General features: G+C 35.1%; 1 protein-coding gene across 1 annotated transcript in view; it reads left to right on the forward strand.

Annotated features, from left to right (window-relative positions):
• Positions 1-203: 203 nt before the first annotated feature.
• Positions 204-24,634, forward strand: part of LOC121415437 (SKI family transcriptional corepressor 1 homolog-B-like) — a 31,111-nt gene continuing 6,680 nt past the window's right edge. The window contains exons 1-2 of the mRNA XM_041608640.1: positions 204-641; positions 16,352-18,247. Of these exons, the coding sequence (XP_041464574.1) occupies positions 16,358-18,247 (1,890 nt within the window). The 5' untranslated portion in view covers positions 204-641; positions 16,352-16,357. The remainder of the gene's footprint in view (positions 642-16,351; positions 18,248-24,634) is intronic.

Here is a 24,634-nt window from a genome sequence, read left to right on the forward strand (position 1 = left end):
ATAAGCAAAGAATGCAAAATCAGTAAAAAAACCACGCAGCGTTAAATATGCCTTTTATCAAACACGGTGATTGGTCTCGGCTAACACCGCGCTCATCTCATATCTCTACGCTGGACCAATCAGGCTCAGCTCTCATCTTCGCTTATAAACGAGCCACTTACAGGGGTGTATTGCAAATAATTAAAACAAAATCGCCTATTCCCCGACTCATCACCACCCACAACACACTTCTCTCTGGTGAGTTCGGCTTCCAATTCGCGACGGAAAAAAATCATGGTCCCTGCACTTGTTTCAATCGTAACGAGAAAGGGTATTTGAAATCAGATAGACAGTCGGCTCATGAAGCGCTTTTTGGGGGCAGGAACCTGTGGCGTTGGCAAAATTCCGCATCCTTCGTTTTTTCAAGCCTTGTTGCTTTCGTGAACTGCGTGGTGACTCGAGCGCCAAAGCGATTTCAATCAACGAGGTATGAATGCTTGAAGGGTGTATGTATGCTAGGCAATCATTAGAGTGATTAATACAGTTTGTACTTGTGGTTTTGTGCAGTTGAGCCGCATTCTTCAAGCCTGCTTGTCGGAATTGCTCTTGAGTTGGGAGGAGTTGGCAAGATTGGAAGAACCTGGAAGGAGGCCGTCAATCTGGTAAGACGAGTTTTATTTCTTTCAACATGCCATTCATGTGAAGAATCTATTTTTTCTTTAATGATTGGTGATTGCATATCAATTTACTAAAAGTTTTAAGAAAATCTTAGAATTAATGAACGAACAAATAGTTCTCTATGTTAAAACTTCAATAGATTAAACAGTTGATATTGGTAAATAATCCCTTATAATGAGCAAGGAGTAGTTTTTTTTTAACAGGTTGGACAAAGTTGTTAATTCTCGGCCCTTTTCAGCCCTTTAAATGATCAACTTAGTTTTTCCAACCATATTATTATTTTGACAACTAACATATAACATAATGATTTCATCACATTACTCTTCCCAAGCCCTTTTAACATGGGAATATGCGTTTACACTATGGTATCTATCCTCATGTATAAAAATGAAATTTACAGTCTTAATTCAACCGGATTTTACATTATTATTAGTTGGATGACCATAAACACAATTATTTACAGGTAATAAGAATATTGACCATGATGAGTTTTACTCTGCTTCAAATTCTCTCTTCATCTATCCACTGCCTCCAATTATTTCATTTTTCATTTATTGGTTTCTGCAATACTTTTTCATAAATACATTAACAAAGAAAATACAATGATAATATACAGATAACTGACAAGAAAAACATAAAAAAGAAAAAAATGCATTTTCTATTAAAACAACGATTATTAGAAGGTTGCAGGGGTTGCCACTCTTAGCTAAGCTTGACTGCGTGGCAACCCCATTGATGTCCGTCAGAGTAAATATTGCGCATCGCTGTGTAAATCAATTTAAATCTAATAAAAAAATATACAGTATAATTATATTCACATCAGTTTCCTACCTCAGGAAGAAATGATTAAACTTAATATCGAATTGTTACATCTATACACTGTTATTACTGTTAATCGCACGTTCATTATCTTGATCGAAGTTTATTGTGTGTGTGTTTTTTTTCTCCGAAAAAAACTGTTTTAGAAATGCCATTTTGTTTCCACATGCCTTTTTAAAGATCCTTAACATGCTTAACGTCGTCATCCAAGGAACATGACTACGGATCGAAGAAGGAGATACCGAACTTTATCCCTTCTCCCGTATTTTACCAAAACATTCATCATAAGGTGTTGATACAAAGTCTTGACTGCGATCACAAAACCTAGTATATATCTTCCAATAAAAATATTTTATTCAATTCTGATCATTGTTTCAATAATGATTTTCCTTAAAAGATTAGAGAAGACGCTCAATCGATATTGGGATTTCAAGTTAAATTCTACAATTATGATTGTTCAGTAGTTGAACATTTTGGGGGGTCTTACGCAGTTTTTTTTTATTTTACAATACCCTCTTGGGTTGTTTTTCTTAATGGTGACATTTTATTCGTAGATTGTTTGTCATTGATTCATTTTTAACTCGATAAAATTTATGTCTGTTTGATCTATCGTCTCTTTAGCTCAGATGGCAAAATGGGATTTTCTATTCTGCCAATGCTTTATGCCCAGAGCAATGTCAGATATAGCTTAGATTCTTGAAAATCCAATATCCGCATGTGACTCAATTCGAGGAAAATCTAATCAGTATTAGCTAAAACGTGCTTCATATAAAAAATGCTACACTTTGTTTGATACCATCTTCCTTTTCCTATCCTTTCGTTTCTTCTTCATTTCTTAATAATATCCTTTTCCGTAATTTTCCGTTTTCATTTTACATATTTTAATAACTAAAACATGATCTTACCTTTGGTTCTCTGCATCATGATTTTTTTTTCCTCATCTCCTTTCTTTTATTTCAGGTGAAGGTAGATTAACTTTGATTAATTTGACCGTTTATAATTTGTTAAAAATTTTATCCTTGAAATAAAAGAAGTTCCTGCAGCAGAGTCTCGAGAACACCTGTAATCTTACCAGATTGCGTAAGCTTACATTATATCATGTAAAATTACAGGAAATTGGTTTTTGGTGTATGGAACTTTACAAATTTCCTTTAATAAAACACCCTTTTCCCCTTTTTAAACAGACGTGTTCTGTTAAATTGCAGAAAAATTCCTGTTTTATGAATTTACAGAAAGATTATGTTATTGCTTTCTGCAAAATTTTCTTTTTTTCCTGTAAAATCAGGGGTTTTTTTAACAGTGCATGTGGTAGCTAAACAGTTGATGAAGAAAGCAATTTTCAGAAATGAAAACAATACAGAAATAGAGAAAGCAATTTTCAGGCATGAAAAGGTTTTCTTTCATAGGTGATAAATTTGCCAAATCTGTATTTCTATATATGCTAAAAATAAATGAACAATACAAAAAAATCTGCAAGCATGATGTGGTCGTCTAAGTGTATAAGTTTTTATTTGATTTGCCACTAGCTAACTAATTTACGAAATGAATAATTATTTGGCGCCTTTGACATAATCATTAGCCATCGTACATGAAAGCAACTCTAAGTACTCATGGCACACACGAATCCAGCGGACAGCTCGGGCTGTGTTCTGCCCGAACTCACCGAGCCGAAATAGTATGGTGCCCGCTGAGACTTCTCGTTTTCCTCGTTAAATGCAATCTCAATATTGTGTACAATATTGGTGTCGTAAAGAAAGTTTAACTACGGAAAAACTGTGTATGGAATTTAAATACTTATATGTCATAATGAAAAGTTGTCGATGGGAAGATAATAATTTATCATCACTTGAAAAATACACGGGAAATGCGCTATATGAAACCCGAATTACCATATAAACTGATAAGTTTTCTCTGGATATCAAACGAAATGTTAACATTTTTTAAAACAGCAATATTCAATTTGTATCATTCATTGCTTCAAGGTTGAACATTTTTAAAGCTTTTGAGGCATCTAAACTCTCTTTGAAACTACCAAATGAAAAAAGAATATTCATTTAGGAAATCAGGTTACAGAAATTTTAGGTTTTAAGAATGGTGAATTCGATAACAACAGTAGACAATGAAAAGCCAATTAACCCTATAAGGACTGGGCTATTTGATATGTATTGAGGACTGGGGGTTGCATGCCCCCCTCCCTCCTTCTTATCTTGGCCGCAGTTCTCGCCATCGCGTCAAAATTTGGCACGCACATTTTTACCACATAAACTACAAGCTAGTATAAAAATATACATTTTGAAAATAATTATTTCTTATCTAATGTATTATGAATGAAATATGCAATTTATTTATGAAAAACATTCTTTTGCATATTGATCACCCAATTTCGATTCAAATTTGCTTCTTTTTTGCAGTTGTAATCTTTGTAATCTAATACATGTTTCCACAAAGAAAATAGCTAAAGCCAATTTTTCTTTATGTATTTTTTGTTGTTAGAATTTCTTAAGTATCTCTTTGTTTTTCCATCTTTTTCATGTTTTTTTTCAATTGGAATTATTACGGACCATTCAACGACTAAATTAAACCCTAATTGATTAAGCAGTCCAATTAGATTGAAAAATAATCACCCTTTTATGAATTTCAACTCCCATAGACTTTGTACACAAAATATAAAACATTAGCCGTTTTCGGCATAACATTGTCTCGTAAAAAGTCACGTGACGCCACGATGCTATTACCTGTATGTCGCAAATTTGGTCTCAAAAGCTGCGTGAGACTTTAAAGAAAAAGTCATACAATTTTGCGCACTATCTTTTTGCGTTTCGGAAATATCGCGCGAAGCGTCGAAGGGGGGGGGGCATCATGCCCCCAGTCCTTTTAGGGTTAAGGAGCTGCCTAGTGTGAGGATAAATGATTTGAACAGATAAGACGAAGTCAGACAAAAAGCATCAACATCTCATCAAAATCGAACAAGGAATAGTAGTTTATATCATTCAAAAGTTTCGCATTATTTCGGTGAAACAGGTCTGTGCATGCTCATGAATATGCAGTAAGCAAGATGATGATATCATCTCCTCACCTTGTCTTTCGTATTTTTATTCACTTTTTCACCCGAACATGTAAATAGGGTTGAAAATTGGTTTACTGCGTGATATAACTATTTTTGAAACTGTTTTTATGTTACAAGGTAGACACATCAAACACTTAACACTGAAATAATTAATAATGATTAAATAAAAAAATAACTGAGAACTATTGCTTGGCTTTAACGCCAAACATCTGATCCCAATTTTTTTTCTCAAAATATATGGATAATATGGGACCCCCTCCCAACACCTCAAAATATTACCATTCTTACGCTAAAATGATACGTTGGTTGTGTTGGATCGCAACCATTGTCAAAATAACCTAAATTTGTATATATTTTAAAAGGAAGTCGTTAGAATAATAAGTGGGTAAAAGAGTCAAACGAAATACAAATCTGAGTTAAAATTCTGTTTCTGATTCTGTTTCTTATTTATGGTAACTCCCGTAGGAACTCGACAGGACAGCGTTTTGCTGGTAAACGCCAAGCTGGTATATAACCAATTACCTCGGAAACATTTTAGGTCTAGGTTAATCCGTCATAGACGACAGATATTACTTTCGGGCCTTTTTGTCAAATAAAGACAATGGCAGTGTAGGGATTCGAACTCACAACCTTGCGATTATGAGTCCAATGCTCTAACCACTCGACCACACGACCCGTTCAAAGTTATATACAATATTTCAAATTTTCGCAAAGTTTCACTAACTATCCTGGTTGATATTCAAGAAATCATTAAACCATATTCGCCATCCCCCCATTTACTATTTTGTTTTGTATTTTATTATGAAATACGGACGAGTGGAACGCCTCTGATGGTCTCGCCTGCATTACGCAATTAGATGCTCAGTGCTGCCTTTAAAAAAAGCTAATTAATCGGATTTTGAAGATCATATATTAGTTATTGCTAATGTTTTTGTTCGAACATAGATATTGATATCTTACACTGTCCATCAATTCGATGACCAAACCGTTGGCATCATGTCAGTATATAACCATATAAGTGATACAATAATAGGGTCGGTTAACCAGGTTCTCTTGATTAAATTGTTTCATAAAAAATGCTTGTATAATGTTATTTAATCTACGGATGACTTAAATATGGCAAAATAAAGATCAAATAACGAGAAAGGGATTAAGAGTTTTATAAAAAAATATATATATATTTAGACCAAAATCAATATCAACAATTTCATACAGACATTTTTTTCTTCTTTCCTGTTTCCTTCTTTTCCCCTCCCCCTTTCGCCTTCTTCTTCTACTGGCTTCTCCTCCTCCTCCTTCTTCTTATTCTTCTTTCACTTCTTCTTCATATTCTTCTTCTCCTCCTCCTCCTCCTTCTTCCCTTTCTTCTTTATATTCTTCTACTTCTTCTTCCTCACACGCTCCATCATTTCTTTATCATCATCTTTATTTTTTGAATTCCTGTCATCCGTTTCAAATAATACATTGCAAGTTTCTTTTATTCATTATGCCTTTAATCTTTTATTTATCACTTTTTTAGGCTGCATAATTGGTTATGATATTGCGCGAGCATCCACTTCTTCATTATGATCCAAAATCTGTGGATCTTATTCGATGAATTAATTTAGTTAGACTTTGATTTAAAATGAGCTAGAAGTAATCCCAAAAGATTCAAGTAAACTTCCCCATCGATCTTATTCAACGATTCATTAAAGTTCAGTAAACAGAACGAATACAAAATAAGCTGATAAAAATGAACGAAAAATCCCCGCAATTTTCACTTCAGAATTAAAATAATGATACGTTTTTAGTCGGTATTTTTACTGCATTCTGACATTTCGATATTGATCAATTCAAACCCATGAAATTAACATTCATATTGCCAATTATTAAATGTGCTCAAATATATTCATGAAAATACATTAGCTTATCCATCATCCAATCCCTTGCATCTATTTTTAGTATAAACTGCGGTTGTCAGTTACCTTTAGTGGCAATCATTATTTTCCACCGATAAGTAATTTTTTTATGGTCAATTTTACAAGTTAGAATCCTTGTTGTTGATTTGGTACTACCGATCAGAGGACCGTTTCATAAAGAGTTTCAACTGTTGTAACTTAGCTACTATGGCAACTACCATGGCAACGGTGCTCAGCAGCCAATTAAAATCAAGGTTACCATGGTAGTTTCCATAATGGAAATGTTACAACAGTTGTAACTCTTTTTAAAACTCGCACCAGAGCATAATAGGCGTAAACAGAGTCACTTCAAGATGTTGACTTGATTTATAAAAATCACAGTTTGTTAGTACAAATATTATGCTCTGAGTCTCCTAACTGAGTCAAATACTGCGCACTCCCCACTACGATTTTTTTTTTTAGTTTATGCCTGCTGTCCTGCACGGTGCAATATATAAACAAGTGGAATGCCTCTGGCCGTCTCACCTGCATCACGCGGTTCAATATAGCAGCAGTGCTGACTTTGAATACTATAACTCGCACAAGATGTTCAGTGATACATGGTTACTCTTATGTCCACTTTTTATGAACTAGACCAATAAACTTACAGAGATATGATAGTTATTCAACAAAAACTCCAACATGGCCAAAGTTCATTGACCTTACATGACCTTTGACCTTGATCATGTGACCTTTGACCTTGATCATGTGACCTGAACAGGATGTTCAGTGATACTTGATTACTCTTATGTACAAGTTTCATGAATCAGATCCATAAACTTTCAAAGTTTTGATAGTAATTCAACAGATACACCCAATTCGGCCAAAGTTCATTGACCTTTGACCTTGGTCATGTGACCTGAAACGCGCACAGAATGTTCAGTGATACTTGATTACTCTAATGTCCAAGTTTAATGAACTAGACCAATAAACTTTCAAAGTTATGATAGTAATTCAACAGATACCCCCGATTCGGCCAAAGTTCATTGACCCTAAATGACCTTTGACCTTAATCATGAGACCTGAAACTTGCACAAAATTTTCAGTGATGCTTGATTACTATTATGTCCAAGTTTCATGAATCAGATCCATAAACTTTCAAAGTTATAATGGGAATTCAACAGATATCCCCAATTCGGCCAAAGTTCATTGACCCTAAATGACCTTTGACCTTGGTCATGTGACGTGAAACTCATGCAGGATGTTCAGTGATACTTGATTAACCTTATGTCCAAGTTTCATGAACTAGGTCCATATATTTTCTATTTTCTATGAATGGCGTATGAGTTTAGAGTATTTCTGGCATCTGAATTCTTTCATGTTTTACATATTTTCCATATAGGCCTATTGTAGAACATAATAACATCGTCTATGATAATGGTATCGTCACTGTGATATCGCAGCGCACAGAATCGTTACATTAAACGAAGTCGTAAACCTATATATCGAAGCGTCACCGGCAGTTGGTCACCGGTGACTTTAACACTATTTTCTATCAAAAGAATCAGCATTTCCTCTCTGACCTAATCAGACGCAAAAAGTGATTTAATGGATTTCATTCAGTGATGTGATCCCTTGAGGACTCCATTGGAATAAGCTTTTGTGGGTTATCCTGTGCAAGCCTTTTTAATTCTACTTTATATGTATTCTTTCTGACTTGCCAAACAATATCAGTCAATGTAAAGATAACTACTCTTGCACTTCTGTCCAATAAGGGACCCTGGCGGACTGGCGCAACTTAGCTTGAATATCCATTTTAGATAATAATCAACACAACCTGCGGTGGTGTATAATTTGATATTGTTGTCGTTTGTCACGAGTCAAATACGGAACTGATGTATCGATTCACCAACCCTCGACAACGTCTTCATTGCCATCATGGCCATGAAGGGGATTTGACAATACATTCTCTATGTTACCGAAAACGGTCTGCGCCGCGGTTGTTAAAACTCCCTCTCGTAGCATCTTTGCAAACCGTTCATGATCTTAAAGGTCAAGTCCACCCCAGGAAAATGCTGACTTGAATAAATAGAGAAAAATCAAACTAGCATAGTGCTGAAAATTACATCAAAATTGGATGTAAAATAAGAAAGTTATGGCATTTTAAAGTTTCGCTTATTTTCACAAAACAGTGATATGCACAACTAGGAGAGTCAGTCGATGATGTCCATCACTCACTATGTATTTTGTTTTTTGTTGTTTTGATTATACAATATTTCATTTTTTATAGATTTGACATTAAGGACCAACTTGACTGAACCATATAGTATTAAACAATGCTAATTCCACATGTTCAGGGAGGAATTAATTGTTGTATCACTTGACAATGAGGGGAAAATTAGAATATTTCATATTTCATATAATAAAACACACAAGAAATAGTGAGTGGATGACGTCATAGTCTCCTCATTTGCATAGCAGCCATGATGTGCATAGAACTGTTTTGTGAAATCAAGCGAAACTTTGAAATATCATAACTTTCTCATTTTACATCTGATTTTGATGAATTTTGCAGTGTTATACTTGTTAGATTTTTCTCTTTTTATTCAAATTCAACTTTTTGTTGGGATGGACTTGTCCGCTGAAATGAGCACTTACCGCTATGGTATAGTATTTCATAAAACGGGGACTGGTGGCGCAATATACACTGCCTTAATCCATCAACTTTTGTTTAAACAATAATTTACATGAAATCGATTTATTTTTTAACCAAATGTAGTGGTTCGTGTATTAACCAGTATAAAAGATTGATTTTATAATTTCTGAGCGTCTGGTGCATTTGGCGGGCATGTAGGTTTGAAATGAATCGCACGAAACTGGTAATAGTGAAACATGGAGCCAATAATAAGATACTAGATTGGTAAAGGAACTTACATAATCCTTGCATCAAAATATAGTAAATGAAAAACGGCTATTATGTCACCATGATAGATTCATGGTGAAAATAAGGATGTGAATTTAAGAATCTGATTTACATAGTGAGATGTGCATGGTGCACTGACCGTAGAATAAGTTGACACCCCCCCCCCCCCCCATATTCGACGTTTTTCATTTCCAAAGCATGAATTACCAAGAACAAATTAGGGGTGAATGTATTCTACAGCTACATTTACATAAGCACTTTATATCGCTTTATCCTTCACATTCGGGATCTAATTATACAATATTTAACGCCTTGGGGCAATTTTTGCGTTTCTAGTTATAATCATGATTCGAAATGTTTGTTAAAATGAGACATTATGCAAATGAAATCTTGATGTATCATAATCCATATGAACGTGTAAAGAATTGGAGAAACAATGATATAAAGGTATTTCTTAATATGGGATCTCGTAATGGTTAAAGGGAGACTGTCATCAAGCGGCACAAGCACGAAGTGAATGGCGTATACCACATGTGCATATATATGTTTGAGACGTTTCATGAAACAACTGGAAATATGTTGTAAATCTTGGAAGACAAGGAAAATAATAATCATTACTTTTATAATCACAAAGAGCAGGGGATGGAAAGTATGGCGTAATCCTTATTTTCTTGGCAATTTATTTTGATATGAATGTTGTCAAGAGTATACAGCATGATGCTGTACTCGTGGTGTAGCGGTTATGACTCTCGACTTGTAATCAGAGGGTCGTGAGTTCGTATCCCACCGTGGCTTAGTATCCTTTAGCGATTCATTAGAAAATTTACGTCAATGAAGAAGCGTTTCCTTCTTATACCAACTGATCGAGATGTAGAACAGTTTCATTAGTGACGGTAATTAATCAGCGAGACTATTTTGGTAATTACATTAAGTGTTCAAACCGTTTATTTTCTTCTTTTTTTTCATTTCTTATTCTCGTCAAAATCATGATCATTAATAATCGGCGAAATTCAATATTCAATCAAACTTCTTGAAAGCTACCGTACCCTGATCAACCCTAAAAGGACTGGGCTATTTGAGATGCATTGATGACTGGGGGATGACCCCCCCCCCCTTCTGGGGCCAGTTTCATAAAGGACTTGCAATTATGACAACTACCATGGTAACCTTGATTCTGATTGGCTGGTGAGCCCTATTACCATGGTAGTTGCCATTGTAACAAAGTTACAACTGTATAGCAAGTCCTTTACGAAACGGGCTCTTGTGATCTCGGCCGCCGTTCCCGCGATCGCGCCGAACTTTGGCACTTACATTATTTACCATATGAACTGAAACTAGTATAAAAACAAATCTAAAAATAATATTTTTTTATTCATTATGAACAAAGTATGCAAATTTATTCATTATTTGCATATTTAACACCCAATTGCACTCAAAAGTTTCTTCTTCCTTTTTTTGCAGATGTTATCTTTGTAGTATAATTTAAAGGTTTCTACATCATCTTTTGTTTTTATCTGTGTATTTTTTAATGAAAATTATAACAGACCATTTAACAACCAAATTAACCCCTAAATTAATTTAGCAGACCAATCAGAATGAAAAATAATCACCCATTCAGCGTCGCAGTGCTTTACCCGTATGTCGCAAATTTGCGCGAAAAAGTCATAAAATTTTGCAACGCTATCTTTTGTCATTCCTTAAATATCGCTCGAAGTGTTGAGGGGAAGGCATCCCCCCCCCGTCCTTTTAGGGTTAAAGACTTTTTAGAAAGAGACGGGGGTACTTTTTGCGGTAAAATTAAGTTTTCCCCCTTTTTCATATTTCTTGTGTGAGTCAGTGTGTGAGCAGAGAAGGGTAACACGACAACACAATTTCATACGGAATTGATCGCTTATTCAAAAGCAGGCATACTGTAACCGCATCGTTATCTTACACCAATTCCCTGGCATTACTCACACTCATACCGAACAAGCATTATCTCACCTTTACCATGTTCACGAAGCGAGGAATTAAGAATCCATGCATATCATAAATCGGCTTTGAATGTTAAATCATAATATACTCTATTCTTCATTTTGGGCTCTTCTCATTTAAAGGCCATGTCTTCCGGGGACTTACAACCAAGCGATATGATAATGTTTTTCTTTTGAATGCAAAGCTCTGAGAACTTAGACTTTGGTGGGATTAATGAGATCACCCCTGTCTCGATAATGCTTCTTTATTCATACGTCTAGCTTAACTTCGTTCTTTACTTTCAACACCATAGTATTTCTAAGGATATAAGCAGAACATTTTTAGATTAAGAGAAATTCAGTAAGAGTCGACGAGATTAATGGGATACTTTTACTTAGATAAGCTCTATAACCCCTATTTTCTTTCCGTTCTTGCTTTTGTGATTATCTCTCATACACGATTTGCCCTCTCACAATGACAAAAAGGAAGAAAATAAGGAAATTTACAGTGAAAAAGGAAAGAAAGAAGTAAATGCACCTAATAAACTTCTTCTTTTTAATAAAAAGTAAGTGCTTATACCCAGACCTGGAGAGCGTTTCATCAACAATTTCGTCCGACAAGTTATCAGGGGAGCGTTTCATGAAAGCGTTTCAGCACTGACAAGTTGGCTTTCTCCGACAGTTACCATAGTAACAGTCGGAGGCAAGTGCCTTACAGCCAATCAAAACCAAGGATTTCACTGAAATTGTCAGCACCGACAATTTAGTCAGTGCTGACAACTTTCATGAAACACCCCCCAGGTCTGAAAACTTTCCTTGATTTTGATTGGCTGAGAGATACTGTTACCATAGTAACTGTCGGATAAAACGTCTGACAAGTCCATTCATGAGTTAGGTCCATGATGAAACGCCCCCAGAGCTCCGTATCACTAAATGTTTGCATTTAATTGCTAAATAGTAATGGCAAATCAAGATCATTGTTGCCTGCGCATTTTGATCATAAACCTGAACACCAATCAGTGGCGTTCTTTCATATTTGCTATCTATCGTGTTACGGGGTTCTGGATAGATGAGTGTTGCAATAGCGTAACGCTTGTAGTTGAAAATGGGTCGGGGTGACAAAGTGGCGCTGTGTAGAAGTAGAATGAAGATAGACAATATTATCTTTTCTTAATGACTACGATGGCCAAAAACTGAATCAAACTTTATTCTTTGATGGTTAAAGAGACGATGCTTTTTTTGTAATTTTTGTATCAGAGAGATTTACAAATTCGGATGCTCCTCGATGATTCAATGTGGTTATCTTCTTAAAAGTTAGACTCTATATTATATTCTTGATGATGGTGGTGATTGCTGTTGATTGCAGCGACAAAGGCAGAGGTTTGGTTGTTGCAGCAATGCTAATGCAGGCGATATACTTTTTTTTCTTTTAAGATTATTTTAACGGAACTTGCTAACATTAATTTCATCGTCAACATATTTTCTTCTGTGTTCCATTTAATTCAACTTGCCTTTGGAACAGTTGCCTTTTGGCGTTATATAATGTTAATCATTACCAGTACTATTCCATCTTCCAACGCCTTCAGTTCGCCACCATCTTTGTCACTTTCGCTCTACATCTATATTGGAGTGTGTTTTACGTCATATCTGCTTGAAATGGAGCAAGACAATTCTTATGAATGATCATGTTATCAATGGAATTGTATTAATAAATCCAATCAGTTATATATATAGTACATTGATCCTAAGCCATGAATAGATCTTGTAGTTAGTGGTCTATATTATTCAGATGTAATCATGTAGGGCTGCCCGCTGACTCTTAGATACGGAGGGATGTCTGGGTTGGAGAAAGGGAATATTGTTCTATCGAGTATCCATTATTTAAAATCTCCGAAATTATGACTCCAAATTAATCAAGTCACTATTATTTACCGCATAAGTAATTCAAGAGTGCGCTGTATGAATTTCATGATGATACAATGTACAAAATATTGTGTTTTTTTAAGATATCTGGGAACGCAAAGGAAGAGGCCAGCCAGAGAAGTTGAGTGCAAACAATCCTGACAGGGCTGAGAAACAATACGAGCAGGGTGGGGTGAGAAACAATACGAGCAGGGTGGGGTGATAAAAAAGTATGAGAATAACAAGAAGCATTAGACGTATATAAAAAGTTTAAAGTTACGCATATAAGAAATCAAGTGTAATAAGTGTAAAAATGTATGAGTATAATAACTTATATATATATATATATATTGAATAAAAAGAAGTAGAAGAAGAAGAAGTGGAAGAATAAGAAAAAGAAGAAGACGAAAGAAAGAAAAAGAGGAAGAAAAGAAGAAGAAGAAACAGGAGAAGAAGACCTACAAGATGAAGGTGGTAATAGATACCGAGCCAGGATGTTGTTATAATTGAAGAAAATGGATAGGAGAAAGGTCATGGACATGCATATATCTGGGTGGGGTGGGGTGGAGAAGATAATGTAGTAAAAGAGGGCAAAGAATGAAGTGAATAAAATGGAACAGATCAAAATACTAACAGAGGTGCAGGAGCAGGAAAGGACCATACACACTTAAAATGTTGGGCAATATACTGTCCACTGTGTTGGGTGATGTATGTTGTTAAAAATATTTATATATTTTCTTGGCAATTTTTATCCGATTGAGCAAATTTATTACCAAATTATAAGTTTTTATCATCCAATTTGGACAGATTTTAACCAATAATTGCGTGGACAGTATGTTGCCAAAGGTTGGGCATTTTTTGAACAGCTTTTTTAAGAGTGTATAAAGATCTGTCCATTGCAATGGAGTCAGGTGAAGATGGGGTAGTTAAGAGGGTGTGTGATATCAACGACTGATGAGGCATTATTCTCGTTATATGTTTGTTTTATAAACATGTACAATGTCTGGGTTTAAATGTAAATTGATTGATTTTAAGAGGAAGAAATAAAATGTCGTCTCAAAGAATAAAAAAATATAATTTCACCTCCCATTCTTGTGCAGAAATATATCTTTATAACCCCCTCCCTATACAAAAACAATATAACAATAAACGTTGGACATGCATCCATTGTTTTATGAGCTTTGTGATTTATAGCAATTAGGCATTTTATCAAAATGGTCGGGAATTGTACTAGTCGGTCTTAAAAATGGACGTTTTGATTCGCTTCAGTTGTTTGGGCTGGCAGCTGCTTCCTCTCATATTCACCTTTTTTATTATGAGAATGAAAAGAAATGACCAGATATTCCTCTTTTCCATTTGTAAATGTATGAAGAAGATTTAAACATCTTTTTTTTTGGGGGGGTGCCTAAGAGCAAGTTGGTAAAGGGTGATCAACCTGACTCCTACAATCATAGTTATAATTATAGTTCCACTCCTACTCCTCCTCCTTCTTCTTTTTCCTCTTCCCCTTCTCCTCCTCCCCCGCTGCCCCTTTAACCTCTCACCCCTTTCTCTAGTTTTGTGTAACCTCTTTTTTCTGTTCGCATATCTGTAACAAGATTTCATGATAATTCCCAATCAACATGATCAAGCATATACAACTAAAACCAATGGTATCAACTTATCAGATTCTAAGTATAAACGATTTTATTTCCATTATACAATGTAAAATTGTTTAGATGTATCATTGAGTTAGGTAATTATGCTTAGATTTCGAATAAAAAATGATTGTGACAAAGTTTGATCTACAGTTTGACGAACCGAGGCCAGAATGTAGGTTTTTTATATAAATGTGTAACAATAACATATTTTGCAATTAGTGTGATCTTAAAATCAGCTACAAAATCCCCGAAATTCATCTTTTTCTTTGATATGATGCAATATTAATTAACTTTCTGAAGTCTGAAGTGATAACTATGGTGTGCTTCTATTTCATTCTGTATTTAAAAAAGTTTTTGTCTTATCATCCGGACACTACTTATCAAAATGTGATTTATTTATCAAACATTTAAAAAAAAGAAATATGACTGTTTTTGTATTTCAATGATGAATATATTTTTTAACAGCGAGGCTCTCCAATAAAAAGCTCATGACAAAGAAAATGACGAAATGATAATGTTAGTGTTACTTTCGAGAGTTTCCAAGAGCAGGGGCGTCGATCCATTTTTCAGATGGGGGGGGCCAAATTAAAATCATCGTTCCAAAGGCGCTCGATCACACAAAATAAACTCACCCACACACACGGACATTTTGAGCACGATTTTAAATAAAATACGATTTGTGTATCTCAATCTCGCTTGCTGATTTCTGTGTAATATTACAATGCGGAATTATTGGGGGGGCAAAAAGATATGTTTTCCCCAAAATATTTTCATTGGTGGGGCGATCGCCCCCCCCCCCCCCCTGCCCCCCAGGATCGACGCCTCTGTCCAAGAGATAGTTTACATCCTTGTACCCACACCTCACAACACTCGCCCGCAATACGCTCAGTAATTCACATCAACTATCCGCATCAGTAAATATACACTTGTTGATAATCAAAGGACGCATGCGCGTGCACTAGAGCGAACACTAAAAAAACACTTATAACAAGCAAAGCATATTCATTTGTTCTGCCTTTGTTAAACACTAGTTTACTCAGTGGGAGACAAACATAGATTAGTTATTAACCTGATAATTAATGAGACCACATTCGTGTCTTGTCATTATCGTAAGTGGATTGCAACCAAATTAATAGCTAACTACGTCGGAAAATGTTAATATCATTGTGTTACATTTAATGATTTACATGTAAGATTTGGATTAAAATCTCAGTATGGTTCTGCCAAAACAAAACAAAACAAAACATGACAACCAATATTAAGTTACAATCTGTTGTCTGTTACGCCTCACTTGGTTTTGGGGACATCTTCAACCCCCCTCCCACACACACATCACACATGACACTTCCAATGAGTACGTATTCTGAAGAGTATTGAAAACCAATAGAGCGAGGATGTTTATCTTCATGTAATTATCAGAATACAATCTGATGTAGCTATACTTGTTTAATTCAACTGCAGTCGTGTGATTGATAGTTTGTAGTGCATGTGTTTCATTTGTTTAATCCCTACAGATTCCTATGGACGAGTCATTCACATCCTCTCATTTATCAGGGAGCAGTCCCACCATGTTGGATAGTCTGAGTCACCCAGACAGTCCGGGTTCCCCATCCTCGCCCCGGACCCCAGGATCCACACCACGTCCTTTGATGTCACCAAACCAGTGCCACACTGTCGTTCTCTTCAGCACCCCAATCGCTGCCATCTATATCGACGGTAAGGAGCGACTATGCCTCGCTCAAATATCCAACACACTCCTCAGGAAATTCAGCTACAATGAGATTCACAACAGACGAGTAGCACTTGGTGTCACCTGCGTCCAGTGCACACCTGTCCAACTGGAGATGCTGCGTCGTGCCGGTGCCATGCCAGTCAGCTCCCGCCGATGTGGGATGATTACCAAACGCGAAGCTGAACGACTGTGCAAGTCATTCCTGTGCGAAAGTCGACCCCCAAAGCTCCCAGACAACTTTGCTTTCGATGTCTACCATGAATGCGCTTGGGGGTGTCGGGGAGACTTTGTTCCATCACGGTACAACAGCTCAAGAGCAAAGTGCATCAAATGTGTCTATTGCGGATTGTACTTCTCCCCGAATAAATTCATATTTCACACCCATCGCATCGCCGACTCGAAGTATCGTCCTCCAGATGCAGCGAATTTTAATTCCTGGAGACGACACATCCATCTGATAGACCGGAAACCAGATGATGATCTCCTCCAAGCTTGGGAGGACGTCAAAGCAATGTTCAATGGCGGAAGTCGCAAACGATCAAACCCTTCTTCATCAACATCCCATTCTCCGTCCCTCCAATCTAGCGAAGCTATCTCGTCGAGTCCACCCATAACAAAACGCAAGAGACAATCATTGAACTATCAGGAATCGGATCCTGTTATTCAGCTCAGACCCAGTTCATCATGTTCTATTGATCCTCGACTCGATTACTTTCTTTCTTCAGCGGCTATGGGCGGCAGCAACATCCATACGCCACAGGCCAACAGACCACCCACTCCATCGGTTGAAGACAACTCAATGGCAGCGGCCCAACTTTACGCAAACGGTACCACTAAGCTTCGACAACAGTTCTCAGCACATGCCCTTGCCAACAGAAACATATACGCTGAATATCTTTCAAATGGCGGAAAGCTCCCATATCCACTGGCTGCATCATTCTGGCCGAAGACACCAAGTTTGATATCTCCATTGGCGGCTCACTTCCCGAGGGATTTGCCTCCGTTCGACTTAAAAGGTTTAGCTGATCAGCGTGTTCATTCTTTAAGCAAAGACTCTTTGGCTCTTGCGGATATCGAAGGCAATTCTAGAGATGACGAAGCACTGCGCGATCTTGAGAACTGGGAAAAGGCCCGTTTTTCTCTTGCTGAGCGCCATTTCAATCTAAGAGATATCAAGATCCCGGGTAAAGCGGAATTCCACTATGGATCGGCTTTCCGTCCTGTCATGGCAAACGGGGTTGAGATGACCGATTCTGCCATGTCTCTCCGATCACAATCAGGGGAGTCACCCCTTCGAGGTGACCCTTCATCATTCATCCACCACATCGTAAAGAAATCCTCCAATGATCCCAGTCCAGCTGATATCTTCCGAATCAAGGAATCGTTTCCTACCCGTGATCATCCAGCATCGGGAAGTTTACCTACAAGGCAGACGGACATTGCCAGGTACTTCCTCGATGACAAACCGTGGGGTCGTGAGGCAAGAGAAGGGACGGCTTTTCTCTGGAGACAGCAACGAGAGAAGAGATTGGACGATCTTCTTTTCCGAGTAGCGAGGAAGGAGTGTGAGCGCAAAACGAAGAATGGAGACTTTGGAGAAGGAAAAACGAACCCGTCTTCTGTCATTCAAGATGCAGAGGCCTCTACATCTTGCGAATCACCGGATTCAAAACTTGAGGTATGTGTGCTTATACTGCTTGCCAATCATTTATTGTAACAAGATTTAAGGTCGTGTATAGAAGAGGTATAAAACACATCTTTCTAGTTTTTTCATGATAATCTCTTGTAGAAACCATGTTTGAACTTCTCTCGATAATCATGATTTGATCGAAGAAACACCCGATGTTCTTAACTATTCACAACTTCGGCACAAAGTAGAACACTTACTGACCATATAAAATTATGTTTTCCATTGTGTTGTGTCGTAATTAAGATCGGAAACAATCATGGATGAAGAAGTTTGCAAACATATACTAGGTAAGGAAATCCTGACGAAGCTCACATGAAACAACATTGTTTTCTCAAAAGTAATTTTCAAACAATTATCAAGAACCTATTTCTTGTCATTTGTTTTTGAAGTTCTTTCGTTTCTTACTCTTAAATCATTATTAATGTTATCGCTGCAATATTTATTGTAATTCCTGTACTCATTCATCTTCCGTATCATTATTTTTGTTATTATCATCATCATAATAATCCCGTTCAATAGATATTTTTAAATGCTATTTATTTATTTCCACTCATCGGTGGAACACCCTTTCAGCTGAAAGCAATTCCTGTAAGGGGTCCAACCAATAATAAAAAAATATATCCCTTGTTTGGTATTTTTAAAAGAGCATGGCCGATCGTAATTAGTTTTGGTCGTCGCTTATGAAATAATAATTATGCCTTTAGACAATGCCGAGCCATATTATGATTTTCAGAGCATAATATTGTTTCGAACTTATAACATGTATAAGGGAACTATATGAGTTACTTAATTAAATCCAATGAGAAGGGCGGTCCAGGTTAATGCCCCTTAGACGCCTATTTGAGTCGATGTAAAGCAAAAATAGGGTTTGAATAAATATACATTTTATTTAACTTTATGAATTTTATAAATTGATCATGATTAATAACTCAAAGCATGATTACGCTTATCTTTATGATTGCATCGGTGAAACCTACAGAAATAACAAAGATATTATTTGTTAATATAAGGCATTTTTTAATTTGAAATTGAAACTTTATTTACCACAATCTTAAAAAACATACAAATCAAGAAGAATAAATATTTCAATAAAATACATTATAACAAAAGTGAGTATATTCAAGAATAGTGGAAGGATCACTGAGAAGTTACAAGGAACTTATAAGTTAGTGATCCTGAAATTAACACAAAACAACACAATAAAAAAATGCATCAGGAAATACAAAACAACAAACATAACAAAAGTATACAATTGTATCTATATCAGTATTACTATTAGACTTTCTGCATGAAATGTATTTTTAAATGTCTTTTAAAGCTTTGAAGGGTTTTGCACTGCTTGATATTTTGAGGGATCTTATTCCAAATAATGGGTCCCCTACATAAAAATATGTTGTTTGAGAAAGAATAATGGCCATATATTGCTCGAGTATCAGCTGAGTTTCTAGTATTATATGTATGTATATCTCTACTGGTTTGAAAAATGTTGTCAAAATTATTAGGCAAAAGGTTATTATAATAGGAATACATAAAAACAGATAATTGAAAATCATGTAGTAAAGAAATTGGGAGTATATTTAATTTCAAGAAAAGAGGTCTGCTATGACTTAGAAAGGGTTTATGGCATATTATACGAACTGCTCTCTTTTGAAGAAGAAAGATGCGGTTCAGTAAGTATTGCTTGCAGGATCCCCAAACAATATTGCAATAAGATATGTAAGGTAAAATCAATGAATTATACAATGTAAGAAGAATATTTTGTGGTAAAATGTCTTTAAGTTTACTCATTATTCCTATTGTTTTGGAAACTTTCCTTAAGACCTCATAAACATGAGTCTTCCATTTTAAATCCTTATCTATACTAATTCCTAAAAATTGTGTAGTATTTACATGTTGAATTAAGTTGCCATTAATATATATATTTACTTCTTTTGCACTATTTTTTGGAGCATTGAACAGCATTACATGGGTCTTTTCATAATTAAGTTGTAATTTATTTGCTTCAACCCATTTGCTAACCTTTGAAAGTTCAGAGTTAAAGTTTTGAGTAAGACATTCCACATCACTATGTTTATAAAATATATTGGTGTCGTCTGCAAATAACAAACAATTTAATAGTGGAGATACTGAATTTAAATCATTAATGTAAATCAAAAAAAGTATGGGACCGAGGATTGATCCTTGCGGAATTCCGCAAGAAACAGTTTGATAATTAGAGTTTATAGAATTGAACACTGTAAATTGTTTACGGTTACTCAAATAACTGTGAAATAAATTTAAAGTAACACCACGGATTCCATAATGAGAAAGTTTTTTTAATAGTATTTTGTGATTAATGGAGTCAAATGCTTTTTTAAAGTCTAAGAACAGTCCAATAATAATATCTTTGTTTTCAATTGCTTTAGACACACTCATTAAAAAATCTAAGATAGCATGATGAGTGGAATGTCCAGCTCTGAAACCAAACTGTTTATTAAAAAGAATTTTGTTTTTATCAAGAAATTTTTGAAGTCGTGTATAGATGCATCTTTCAAAAATTTTCGAAAATAGTGGTAGTAAGGAAATAGGTCTATAACTTTTAAATAAATCTTTTGGTCCTTTTTTATGTATAGGAATAACTTTAGCAACTTTCAGACCTTGAGGTACAATACCCTTTTCAATACATAAATTAAAAATACTGCAAAGTGGTTTAGAAATAATATGTATAACTCTTTTGACAACAGTGCAATCAATAGAGTCAAAACCAGGAGCTTTTCCATTTTTGAAAGATAAAACAATATTAACTATTTCTTTTTCTGTAATAGGTAAAAAATAAGCTGTATAGGGACAACTTTTACCCAAGAATGATTCAAAGTTGTTGCAAGTATTACTATTATTCATTCCAGCTATTTCATGACCAATATTCTTAAAATAATCATTGAAAGCTTCAGCAATATTCTTATATTCACTAATAAGTGAACCGTTACATTGAAATACAGAGGTGTTTTTATGGAGTCTTTTTCTTTGTAACAGATCATTAATTGTTTTCCATGTTTTATTAATGTTTCCTTTAAACATATGAAACTTAGAAAAGTAGTAATCTCTTTTTGCATCACGTATTTGTTTTGTATAAGAATTTCGAAATTTAGTATAACATTCTTTTCTGTAAGACGTAGGATTTTTAATATACCTTTTATATAAATTATTTTTTTTAGAACACATCTGTTTAAGGTTTTTGTTAAACCATGGTTTATGATTTTTCTTTATTTTTAATCTTCTGAGAGGAAAACATTTATTATAAGTCTCAGAAAAAAACTCCATAAATTGTTTATACATATAATTTGGCTCTTCCTGATATCTGCAAAGCAGATTATCAAAATCAGTTGAAGATAATACATTCAGAAAACAGTAAATATTGATATCATTAATTTGATGTTTATATGTAACAGGTTCATCTCCATATATACCTTTAAAATCAAACATGGCAAATATTGGCAAATGATCAGATATGTCACAGGTTAGTATTCCTGTGGAAATATTGCACATACTATTTGTAAATAAATTGTCAATCAATGAAGCTGTGGTGTTAGTTATTCTTGTTGGTTTTGTAATACAAGGAAAAAAACAATATGAGTAAAATAATTCAAGCAACTCATTACAAGAACTCTGTGCATCTAATTTCATTAAATCAATATTAAAGTCTCCAAGAAATATACATTCTTTTTTCTCATTATGAACTGTAGACAAAATATTACCTAAAGTATCCATAAAATGTGCATGTGATTTATCAGGTGGTCTATAGAAGACACCAACAATAATATTCTTTCCTGGTTTTAAAATTTCAATAAAAAGGCTTTCACAATAACAATTGAATACTGAGATGTCATTACGCATGATGTATCTTACATCATTTCTAATGGCAAATGCAACTCCTCCTCCTTTTCTATTATTTCGTGATTTGCTCTCAGTCTTATATCCATTGATATTAAATTCATCTTTTTTACCATTGTCCAACCATGTTTCAGTAAATGCTATAAGACCAAAAGAATTATTTAAATGTGACAGTAGAGACGTTATATCATCATAGTGTTTTGGCAAGCTACGGCAATTTAAATGGAGGAGTGAAAAACCATGTGTTTTACCAGAGTTTTCATTTGAAAATTCTTCTGGTGTTACATATATACAGTCATTATCAGCCTCTTCCTGTAATACATAACTCTCATCGTTCACAGTAGGTATTGACAGAGCAGAATGCTAAGTACATCTAACAGTGACAATATAATTATGTATCTAAGAGTAAAACAACAGAAAAAGGATGTAAAAATGCAGTGCAAATATTTGAAAATAAGGTTTGAGTTGAAGGTATTGTTTAATTTGTGAGCAGCCAATTCTAAAAATTCTCAAACCAAGATGAAACATGTGTACAAGTGCATGTATTAGAACTAATAAACCCTGAAAACAACAATTATTGAGAATGAAAAGCTAAAACTACAAGGCAAACCCCGATTTTGTAAATAGGCGTCTTATAGACACCTAAATACTACACACAAGTGTATTGGATGAAATTAAGATGGTGTTTCCGGTCACTTTATATTTCAATTTTTGAAGCACTAAATAATTATTTTTTGAACGCAATTTTTTCTGGGCTTCATTTTTGTAACATATCACAGACACAGGTGACAAGTGTGACCTTCTAGCTCAGATTTTTTAAAAGTCAAACCAATGTTAACCAATCACTAAGGAGCACTATCTCTCCCCCTCTCTCGTAATGAAAAAAAAACGTTGAGGGAACAGATCATGACATAGGCAAATTGAGGAATTTCAAAATTGTAGCGAGAGGGTAAATCGAGTAAGCAAGAAATAATGACCATGAAAATGAATTTGTTTGACAGATTTTAACGTAATGATTACGCAGAAAGCAGTTTTATATTTCACCATGTGCACTTTGTTTCTTTTATGTAGATCACGATTTTTTTTATTTATTTGTTTTGGAGGGGTTTGGGGAGGGGCGAATTTTTTCAAATATACATTTAACAATGAAACCAAATTACCCTAATATTTAGTTACTCAAACCTGCTGTTGATATACAGCTCGTGGTCTTTGGGAGTAATTTCTTGTTTTGAATAAAACCGTAAGAATCAAACCGTTCAAATTTCGTTGAATTATTTAAATACAGTTAGTTATCTGCAAAAATACTTAAGAAACTTGTACCACTTGTGTATACAAAGAGCCGTGCATCATTAATTTGTTCAGTGATAAGGGAGTCGACTTTCCTTTCACCCCCTGTCATAAAAACAAGTCTAATCACGGATAACATTCCCGCAAGCATGACTAGTGGCATTGTCAGCTGCAATGCGTATACCAATGCTAACCCTCAAGATATATCAGTGATTACCTCTCTACAGATTGAATGGGAGAGAAAACAACGAATTGGTGAACATAATATCGACGCGAATAGATTCTTAATCAAGAATTAATGCTCGGGCGGCGCACAAAACGTGATCACTGACGAAGGTTTTTTTACGCTTCTGGGCGTTCGATCTCGCTATCACCGAAAACATCGGAACTCCTGTCATTATTCAACCAGAGATGAATTAATGTCACACAATAGGTCATGCTTCATATTGCTTGAATTATCATAGTAACATGAATCTTTTGTTATGTGTTAACATGAATGATAGGCATGACATTATGATTCTTAGAAATGGATTTAATCACAGTTCTGCCATGAAATATCCGTAAAGGAGACATCAGTGTAATTAATCAAAGTTTGGAGTCCTCTCTGTCATCACTATTGAATTTATCGTTATCATCATCAGCAGCAGCAATTTTAGGTTGTTGTTGTTGGTGATGATGATGATGATGATAACGATGATGATGATGATGATTATAACGATGATGATGATGATAACGATGATGATGATGATGACGATGATGATGACGTTGATGGTGATGATGATGATGATGAAGATGATGATTATAATGATAACGATGATGATGATGACGTTGATGGTGATGATGATGATGATGAAGATGATGATGATGATTATAATGATAACGATGATGATGATGACGTTGGTGGAGATGATGATGATGATGCTCGTTGTTATCATAATTATTATTATTAGTGAAACGGAAGCAAGAATCGAAATTGAAATTGAAATGAATTGAAGAAAAATATTAGAACGAGGGATACCCCTATTTTTCAATGTAAGTAAACAAAATGACGTAAATGACGTTACTTTAAGGTTGCCCCCCCCCAAAAAAAAAAAAAAAAAAAAATCTGAAATAGATACATGTATATAAATATATTTCAATAACAAAGAGTGCAATACATCTAAGCCTGTAAAACGGTTAATTAATAAAGTGCATGTTTATGACATTTTTTAATTTGCT

Source organism: Lytechinus variegatus, chromosome 5, assembly GCF_018143015.1.
Source record: "Lytechinus variegatus isolate NC3 chromosome 5, Lvar_3.0, whole genome shotgun sequence".
In the NCBI taxonomy this organism is placed as follows: domain Eukaryota; kingdom Metazoa; phylum Echinodermata; class Echinoidea; order Temnopleuroida; family Toxopneustidae; genus Lytechinus; species Lytechinus variegatus.